At 38.9% G+C, this 9,798-nt stretch overlaps 2 protein-coding genes across 2 annotated transcripts; one reads left to right on the plus strand and one right to left on the minus strand.

The window, feature by feature from the left end:
- The first annotated feature begins 306 nt into the window (after positions 1-306).
- Positions 307-1,670, plus strand: LOC106957750 (ubinuclein-2-like). Its single transcript, XM_015049198.1, has 4 exons — positions 307-418; positions 491-634; positions 697-747; positions 834-1,670. Exons 2-4 carry the CDS (start codon positions 522-524, stop codon positions 1,231-1,233), a joined length of 564 nt encoding a protein of 187 aa, XP_014904684.1. The 5' UTR covers positions 307-418; positions 491-521; the 3' UTR covers positions 1,234-1,670.
- Positions 1,671-2,907: 1,237 nt separating this feature from the next.
- On the minus strand, positions 2,908-9,595 carry LOC106957749 (uncharacterized). The gene is made up of 7 exons (XM_015049195.1): positions 9,346-9,595; positions 6,819-6,981; positions 6,660-6,735; positions 5,768-5,918; positions 5,351-5,683; positions 3,716-3,805; positions 2,908-3,616 (listed from the first exon to the last, which is right to left on the minus strand). Exons 1-7 carry the CDS (start codon positions 9,398-9,400, stop codon positions 3,549-3,551), a joined length of 936 nt encoding a protein of 311 aa, XP_014904681.1. The 5' UTR covers positions 9,401-9,595; the 3' UTR covers positions 2,908-3,548.
- Between the last annotated feature and the right edge of the window lie 203 nt (positions 9,596-9,798).

Consider the following 9,798-nt stretch of genomic DNA (forward strand, 5'->3'; position numbering starts at 1 on the left):
ATGGGGAAAGGTACACTTTCCATAAATTTCACCAAAAAGCTAAATATTAGCTTTTTGAGTCGTGCAAGTAAACTGTCAAAATCAAGTTTTCACCAAAATGCATTATTTTAGCTGATTTCAGTTTCTACTGCTTGACAAATGTTGACATTTTGGTAGCAGAGTCAAAATCCCATTGGCCTTCCTTAGCGCCAAACTAATGCTGCACACAGAATGTAAGAGTAATCAGAAGACTGATTTTAAATAAACTTTCCAAACTTTGAAAAACTATATACACCATGTTGTGTATGTATATAACTGGAGGCTGAGCATATCCGTCTTTCCAAATCTGTCTCAGGGAAACGGAGGAGGACAGGGTGGTGGAGAAAAGTGCCAGAAAAGCTGTTCCAAAGAAGTTATTCAAATGGAATCAGGAGATCAGGTGGACTGCTGCACAGATCATCTGAGGAGAAATGTGGACGATTCTTGTAACGCTTGTTTTCATAACATGCAGAGATTGCTTGGGTCTCTTATTGAAGGAGAAAATGGCAACATGTCAAAAGGAGGGGAAAGAAGGGCAAGAGCTTGAAGAGTACATGAAGACTGTGCTTGACAATGAAGTGAAACCTCTTTGGCCTAAAGGATGGATGCAGTCCAGGTCTGTTGCAATTTTAAAACCTGCCATATTGATGAGAGATTTTTACCTCATTGTTATTTCAGGGTGCTGATGAGGGAGAGCAGGAAGCTGTCGGGCCTCTTTGCTTCGCTCCTGTAAGAAAGTCCAGCAAACTCTTTGGATTGCGTTTGAAATCATTTTAGATTGTTTTTAAATGATGTGCATGTTCTCATATGTTCAGAGTAAACAAGGCCAAGAGCTGTCAAACTGAGAAGCGTCCAGACAGGTGCAGAAGCAATCAGGGGACTGAAGAATTGAAGGTGGAGTCAGGCGTCTCTGTCTCCTTCTCTCCTCCAAAGGCAGACGGACTTCCAGAGACTCCCGGATGTTCCCTCCTGGATATCCTCGCCGACCAGGCACTGGCTTGTGAGCAGCCCCTTGCTCTCTCCAGGGACTACTTGGCGACAGCGGTGTTCAAGCCCTGGAATGTGGGGACGGACAACAGAAGTCCTCCTCTTCCTCCTCCACCACCTCACTCAAGCCCAATCAATTTCCCTGAGAGTCAGGTTGTTTTGCCTCATCTGTTGCAGGTTGGAGATATCAAATCTTTTGGAGTCTCTCAACTTAGAAACGGACAGTAAATTTAACCTTTATGCTAACTTGTATTGCCTGAACCTCTTGCTAAACTGGTTATTCCTGAGGGTTTACAGTAGCTCAGTTGGTTCTGATAAATATTGAAAGATTACCGTTACATTTCTGAATTGGACATTGTGAGAAACGTGACTCTTGTCTTCAGTGCTGTCGGATTGTAATTCACCTTATTAAAAGTAAATAAAGCTGTAAATGAGACATTTGAAAGACTCAAGAGCTGAAACCTGTTGCAGAGCAACATCAGAATATTGAATGATGTTCTGTGTACGCAGTGTTCCCTCATCTTAATGTAATCATGATGTGGTGGAAATGGCAATAGAATCGACCTTCGATTAACTTTGAAGAGATGAACAAACTTCAATAGGTGCAGGGTTTTACTCGACTTTTCTGGCTTCCGTTAGCTGTATTTTCATTAAACGTGTGCCCAAAACGTTATTCATTCTTTATTTTTTTTATTTATTCTTTTTCCCATTGAAAAAGAAATGCAGTTAAAATCAGACAGGAATAAGTTTCTACTTGTGAAAAGTCATTAAAAAACACATGCTGTGCCATCATCCTCAAACTGCTGTTTTTGTAGTTTGTGCCAGCAGCAATATCAGGTTGTTCATGCAAATCATGTAGTTTTACAAAATAAACCAATTTCAATATGGAGACCACCTCCCCCACCTAATCCTGACACTAAAACCTTTCATTGAAAAAGTGTCCTTTCAACTGGCTTGTTTCTTATCCATTCAAATCATGCAGTTGCATGGTTAATGGAAACGCAACTATTGGCGTGCTTAGGATCCTGTCTAAATGAATCACTTTTCTAAAACCAGTCGGTGGTTTGGATAAGTTTGCTTAAGATTAGTGTCACAATGAAGGCTGTTGCTTTGAAGATGTTTGAGGTTGACCCAAGAAGTTTACCATTCATTTTTATTCTTTGCTCATAGCTTCACAATTAACCAATATTGGAAAGTTTTATATGCTGGCGAAGGTGGTTGGAGTTTGTCCTGTAAACTGCGGGTTGCCAGTTCAAACCCTCACTCCATCCGTTTCGGTCATTGTGTCCTTGGGCTAGAAGCTTCACCTGCCTTGTCTGCTGGTGGAGGTCAAAGGTCCCTGGTAGTAGACTTTTTCTTAGAAACTGTGGATATTAGGTTTGCTTTCATCCAACATCAGGGATATTTGACATGTTGGCTTTTCTTCACACATCTTCCAGTATTGGTGTGTGTGAACCAAGAATGAAGCCCTGTTGAATTCGATGTTTAACCAATCGTGAAGTGAGGGGAATTCTAAATGGACATGGTTTCATGGTGCACCAGAAAATCGAGAGGACGTCAGACATCCTTTTATTTATTTTTAAAGTACTCCACAAACTGCCATGTTTGGACTCAAGAGATTTTGTGAGATTTCCTGTTTGGCACCTGAATGTTGGGGAGTGAAATGGATTTGTGTATGGTGTGTTGCTCGACACCACACACAGGTAGTACAGGTTTGGTCATACTGTTTTTTTTTTTTTTTAATTGTGTTTTGAAAATCGTCAAGATTTCTAAATCCTGTGATCGAACCAGGCGTAAGTCTGCCTGATGATGTGACATTGATCCTAAATGATTCCTAGATTCTACTGATCTGACTGAGCAAGTTGGTTTAAATGGCTTTTCCCGTAAAATAAAAATAACCATTGAAAGCCTCTGGTTTTGTTCAAGCCATCTTTGACTTCTGATGGGTTATTTTGTTTTTGTTTTTCCCCAAGGAGGTCAGAAAATTGTTCCTGGGTCTGCTGGGTGGCTGCAGCATTGATTCTGAACAATACACTAAATTCAAGGAAGATGGTCAGTTGAGACATACATTTCTGTTGAGGTTTAGTTTCTGTATTTTACAAACACTCCAAATAGCATAAATGAAGTTGACATTATGACATCGCAAAATTTAACCAGTGCTTGGATTAAAAGAAGCATGCCACAAATAATATGAAAAGTTGATCCTGAAGGCAGATTTTACATTTGAATGCAGACTAAAAAGTATGTACACTGGATATGAATTAAAACAAACGTCCAACGAAACGCAGAATTCACAAAATTAAATATCTTCAAAGCAGCATTCATAAAAATGGGATTTAACATTTTGAGTCAGAGTTGGTCTGCCGTCAGAACATGTACCTTAGCAGTGGCTCTTTCTTTAGAGTAGATTTTGATTTTATTGGGACTTTATTTTTATTTTTTGGGATTTTATTTTTTACACTGAAGACTGATGATGGATCTTCTAGGATGTATTTCCCACATCTGGACCAGTCCAAGTTGGGAATTGGTTTGTTCCCTCAGGTTTAGCAGTCGATCAAATAAGCAAGAAGAGCGATCAATAAGAAGCATCCTCGACATCTGTTTGTAGTTCCTATAAAAGAAATGGACATAAATATAAAGTCTTTCCTTTTCATGGGGAATAAGATCTAAACATTGGAGGTGAAACGACCCATTTAATTTTGAATATTACCGTTTCCTCCTAATGGCTGGTTTTGAACTTCACAGTCTAAAGGTTTTTCTTCCATGTGCAGCTTGGATGGATGAATATGTTCTGGATCCCCTTGAGGGAGAGGAACAAATGGTATTTAGATTTGACATGGTTTCAAAAACGTGCATAATCTTTTGACATTTTTGTCTCATTTCAATCTTTTACTGTATCTTATTCAGATTTTATGTGATCAGGCGAAGACAACGTAGTCATATGTAACAGGTTTTCGTCCCTCTACTTGGTTCCATTTCCATCAACTCCAACCAACTTTCCTGTACTCAGATGTTCAAATCATCAATGATCTATCTGCTGTTTATTTCCTCATTTGTTCTAGCAAGGAGTTGCTAGAACAATTCACTGATCAGTGATTTCTGGCTAATCTTATAAAAAATAAAGTAAAACACTCAGCGCATAATGTTTTTTTAAACTATTTTGTTTCCTTTACGACTGTTATTTTTCTCAATTCTTAAAGCTGATAAGTACTCTTGATGTCAAAATTGTATTCAAATTAGATGTTAATGAGTAGTACTCAGATTTAGCGTAGTTCAAATAATTTTAAAATTGGATTAGAGGAGCCCTCCAAAGTTATCCTGGAATGACAGAACAGTGACCTCTGTTCACTATCGGTATTTAAACTACATGATGCTGCAAAAAAAATCTCATCTGTAAGAAACCTTATTCTGTTTGTCTTGCGTTAGCTGCAAATGTTAAATTTTTAACTCTCATGGCTGACAAGTAATTGTATCCATTTGCTATAGATGTGCACAAATTGAAATTACGAAATCGCTTTTTTGGAAAAAACAAAACAAAACACGTTTTTCAATTAAGATTTTGCGCTACAATGAGGTGGGTTTTTGAAAAAAATTTTATCCGTATTGAAATAGATGTCGCAAAACTGCAATGGAAACCTTTTTGCATCACAAGTCATGAACAACAGACGGACGTTACCCTGGCAGAAACACTGAAGACAACAGAAAGTAGTAGGAGGAAGATGTTTTGTTTTTTTCTCCCAATGTGCAGCTGGCTCAACCAGAGCTCCCACTGCATCATACAGTTCATAGAAACCTGTGTGTCATTCCAACCTGTTGAATCCATAGCTCTTATGTAAAATCACTGACTATAAATTCCCCAAAACGCCTAGAATAAGGGTATAAGTTGTTGGTTGCTCCACAGAATAAAACGCTGACGTTCATCTGACTGGTGATGAGCGCTAGAGCCATGACTGAGTTCTGAATATATCATGTTTACATCTGTCGCTGCCATGATTTTTATTGACTTGTCACCTAAACAAGCTTAATCACGTGATAATTTTATTTATTTATTAGAAACAGCCCAATTGTGAAGTATTTTTTTCGGCATTAGCAGAATAGTGAGAAAGATTTGTGCCCTTTTGTTATGGAAATGCATCTACTGTTACCTTTTACTTGTTAAATGGCCAAGATTCTTATACTTTTAGGTATTTTTACCTTAATCATTACTGCTTACATTTTTCGGATTACATTAACAACCTTGTATCTCTTTTCTGCAGATTTGTTGCATTACTTTGTGTAATTCTGACATAAAATCAAATTAAAGTGTGAAACATTTTAGTTGTGATGTTCAGCTTAGTTCGCTCACAGAGGACTGTCGCGTTGATGTTCTGCGACCTCTCTGCTGGAGGCTGCTGTGGTCCCGAAGGCCCCAGTTCCAGCTTCGCCTCACACCAGTACTGGTCTCCATCGTCCCCTCTGCAGGGAGTGACGAGCAGACTGAAGCTCTCTTTCACTGGAGTCCTCTCTGTGGTCCTGTTGGAGCAGAACTCAGCCAGCACCGTCCGTCCCTTGTAGAAGGTCACCACCAGGTTTTCCACGGGCGCGACATCTTCAACTGTGCACTGCAGAATGTACTTCTGTCTCTCGTACATCGGGCCGCTGTGATTCAAAAACCGGATGGAGACTGATTTTGGTGGCTCTGTGGAGGCAGACAGAGGATCAGGTAACTTAAAATCCTTCAATTTTCTCGTATAGTAAAAAAAAAAAAAAAAAACGAACTCACGGTAGACTATTACAGAGAGAGGACTGCTGCACTGCCCTCCCTCCTCAGGCGTTGCATAACATTCAGGGCTGAGACTCCATTCAGTCACGCTGTCCACACTCCACACCAGAAAATTTTCCATTGTGAAAACTGAACTTTCCTGTGTTTCTCCCTTTTGGTAGAAAGAGAGAAAAGAGAAAAACAATAAATCATACAAATAGAAATTATTGAGCTTGTTTGGATTATTGTGCGATTAATTGATTTCTTATTGCAAAAGGCCTAAATGTAGGCTCTACATTCTGTGTAACACATATATACTGACATTATTATTGCTACTGATTTTAACATTACAAGAGTACCAAATGAAATAAAAAAATGAATTCTTAAATACAGAGTGATATTTAAGTGTACCATATTATTTTAAGTACTTGAAAGTAACATTAGCTGATAAACACTGAATTTACAATAAACAAGTTGACAAGTTTGATATATTTTCCCAATTAAATAGAGATGACAGGAAGAGATGAAACTATTATATCTGTACCAAATGTAAAAGTGATATAGAAATTGTTTTTCCATGTTTAAAAGCATTTAGTTTGTATTATTCATTGTTATAAAAAAATTATATGTATTCTATCTTGTTAGCCTTTTGCTCTTGGGCGCCCCCTGGTGGTGGGGAGGCCCTAAGCAGCCGATAAAATCACGTGCCTTAGACCAGCCCTACATGGGAATTCACTCAACAAGTAAAAGTTTAGCATCAGCAACATATAAACATGTCTGCTTAAATATAAGAACACTAATATGGTTTATTCAAAACTCTAAAATTCTGAAGCCTTCATTGTCTTTTAATTAAAATGCCAGACGTCTCATCTTTACCTAGCATGACATCGTAGCCAGGGAGTTTCTGTCTTACCGGTAGTTTTTCCCAGCCCATCATAGAATACCCATGGTTTGGTTTCGAGCAGTTAGCGGTGGCTGGATCTCCAAACCTGAAACAGGAGAGTTTATTGGAAAATGTTCTATTTTTGGGGGGGGGGGTTTTTTAGAACCGCTTTTTTAATTTAGACTCTACCTGACCACAAGAGTTGAAGGCGAAATTCGCAGGCTGCAGCTCGCCGTGGAGGTCAGGGGTGGGAGGCCAAGAGTCGAGGGCGGGAGGCCGATTGGTGAAGGAGAGGGGGGCAATATCTGAGATGGCAGATGTGAGGCAGGAGGAGCTATGGGAGAAGAGGAAGCTGAGGAAACAGAGAGCGAGAGGACGAGTTACAACAACATTTAATTTCTCTTTGGGATCAATAAAGTATTTCTGAATAGAATTTAAAACACAAAACAATGAGTAGAGACAGCTGAGACCTGGTATATACACTGTTAAAACCAGAAAATGAGTTTTATTACTACACTGACATTAAATCGGACTAAACTTCTTCTTAAAATTATTTTTAGATTAACTGGAACTTAAAAAAAACATTTATAGAGAGATTCATTTAGCAAAGTTTACATCTACTAAAATTGCTATAACTTTAAACAATTTTTTAAACCCAAATTATACAGTGGTTTGGAAACGTATTCATACCCCTTGAACTTTTCCATGTTTTGTCACATTAGAACCACAAACATGAATATATTTCATTGGAATTTGACGCAGGAGACACAAAGGTACACGACTGTGAAAATTGCAAATGAAAAACTGTGTGCAATGGTCTAGTCAAAGTCCAGACCAAAACCCAGTCGAGAACGTGTGGCGAGGTCTGAAAATATCGGTTTCCTCTCCATCTAACCTGACTGAGCTGCAGCTGCTTTTGTGAAGAAGAATGAGCAAAAATGTTCAGTCACTCCCTGTGCACAGCTGGCAGAGACAAACCCTGGAACGCTTGCAACAGTGGTTCCACAAAGTGCTGACTCAGGGAAGATTGCATACTTTTACACACTCCACTTTTCAGTTTTTTTATTTGTTAAAAAAAAAAATGTTTCAAATTGTATATAATTTTCTTTCCACTTCACAATTGTATATCACTTTGTGTTTTCCGCTAAATTCCAATGAACTATGTTTGTGGTTGTAATGTGACAAAATATGGGACACTTCCAGGGGTGTGAATACTTTAGGAAGCCACTGTGTTCACATCTACAAACTGAACCATGTTAGTCATGTTATGCTCATCCGTGTTATATTCTACAAGCCTTTACAATGCCGACTTCCAACCTAGTAATGAATACAACAATGCATCCCTCCGTCTATTTACTTTGGCATTGTGAGGCATGACCTCATGACTCAGAATCTCCTGCCTTTGCATAGTGAAGTCCAGGGTCAACTGAATGTTGCCACCTAGTGAAATATTACCCATTCTGCTGATCTGTTGTGAGCCATTGTTTCTTGGCGGGCCGAGTCCACCCAGCGTGTTCCTCTGAGGAAGGAAGGACACCCTGCCCAAGTCAAAAGAACCTACTCCTCTTTGTGGATCGGCCATTGTTCCAGTGAACCCCGAGACTGTTCTCCTATCTGATGATCTCACCCACAGCAGACGGACTGGCTGTCAGAATGATTATACAGGTCCAATTCCCCCTTCACCAGCCTGCTGGGGCGCCGTTTAGCTTAAAAAGACCTTGAAAAATTATGTAAAATTAACTGAAATCTTTATTTTATTTTTTTAGTTATTTCAGTCAGAGAGGTGGCTGTATTAAATAAAGCTATTTTGAATTTGGGATTCAAATTCAAAAACAAAAAAAAAAAATGCATTATAAAGTTATACACTCATTTCTTGGAGCAAAGATGTTTTACATCCAACCTGCAAAGCAACTGAAACTCTGAGGTCCTTTAAGTCTAGATTTAAAACCCACCTGTTGGAACCGTGATAAATGAAAACACTAACCAGCATATTTTAGTCTTAATGCTGATTTTGATGATTGCACTCGACAAAATGTAATGTTCTTTACTGGTCTCCTCAAATTGGTGACTGTTTGTTGTTTTTATGACTTTTCATCCTTCTGTTTTTAAGATGCAAAACACTTTGAACTGCCTTGTTGCTGGAATGTGCTATCCAAATAAACTTGATTAATTGACCCATTTTTGCTGTATGAGTAATTCTACAAATTTAACAATAACGTAAAGGTTACAAATTTAATGTTAAAATATGTCAGTTGATTTACTAATTTCTGGATTTTAATTTTTAGTCTTAAAATCCATTAAGTTAGGCACATAACTTCTAGTTAGGGGAGAAATTGACTCAATTTGTTTGTGTCAATTTCACAAACAATCTGACTCTTTTTCTTAACTTCTAAGTTAAAGATTAAATATCCTTCAGACATATTTACAGATAGTTTTGCTTTCATATTTGGCCAGAAATACAGTACATATTACCCACTTCTGATTTAAGCTCTTATGGTTGCAGTTTCTATTTTTTCGGTGTACTTAAAATCAACATGAAGTCAACACGTCATCCACCTGTTATGAGTGTGTGCATCTTACCCGATCTTTTTGATGTGTACCAAACCAAAACAAACAATCCCCATTTCAGATCTTACGCTTTCATCATCTGTCCTGTTCCTTGGAAATGTTGTCCAGTTCCTTCTCACTTTGCTCATCCCAAGCTTCTTGAACTCACCTGAGCCAACAAGGCGAATCAGCACTAGCATTAGCGACCATCCAGCTGCACACATCCTTCCCTGAGTTCCCTCACTCCGAGGCTTTTTGCTTCTGCTAAAAGGAAAAACTGAAAACCGATCCTCGGATGATGCTGACTGGGACCACGTACCGAGAGCTCTGAGAAAACAACTGGGTGCTTCGGGCTTTTTATGAAAATGTGGGTGTGTGTGTGTATGGGTGTGTGTGTGCTTGTTCTGCGACTGATGATCAGGCGGTTCCTTTTGCTCTGTGGCTCTGAAAGCCACCCTGGGCGTTCTCTGCTGGTATATCAGGAGAGGAAGGAAGGGAGGGTCAAGAATAATCCAGTGCAATGCTGCAGCATTGCACTGGAGGGGAAGATTTGAGTTAGCATATGAGTGTATTTCTGAGTGATACACAGGCTGGACAGCTGATCAGCTCAAACAAACAAACA

This window comes from Poecilia latipinna, unplaced genomic scaffold (genome assembly GCF_001443285.1).
Source record: "Poecilia latipinna isolate Pla-1442-1.1 unplaced genomic scaffold, P_latipinna-1.0 Scaffold932, whole genome shotgun sequence".
NCBI classification, from domain to species: Eukaryota; Metazoa; Chordata; class Actinopteri; order Cyprinodontiformes; family Poeciliidae; genus Poecilia; species Poecilia latipinna.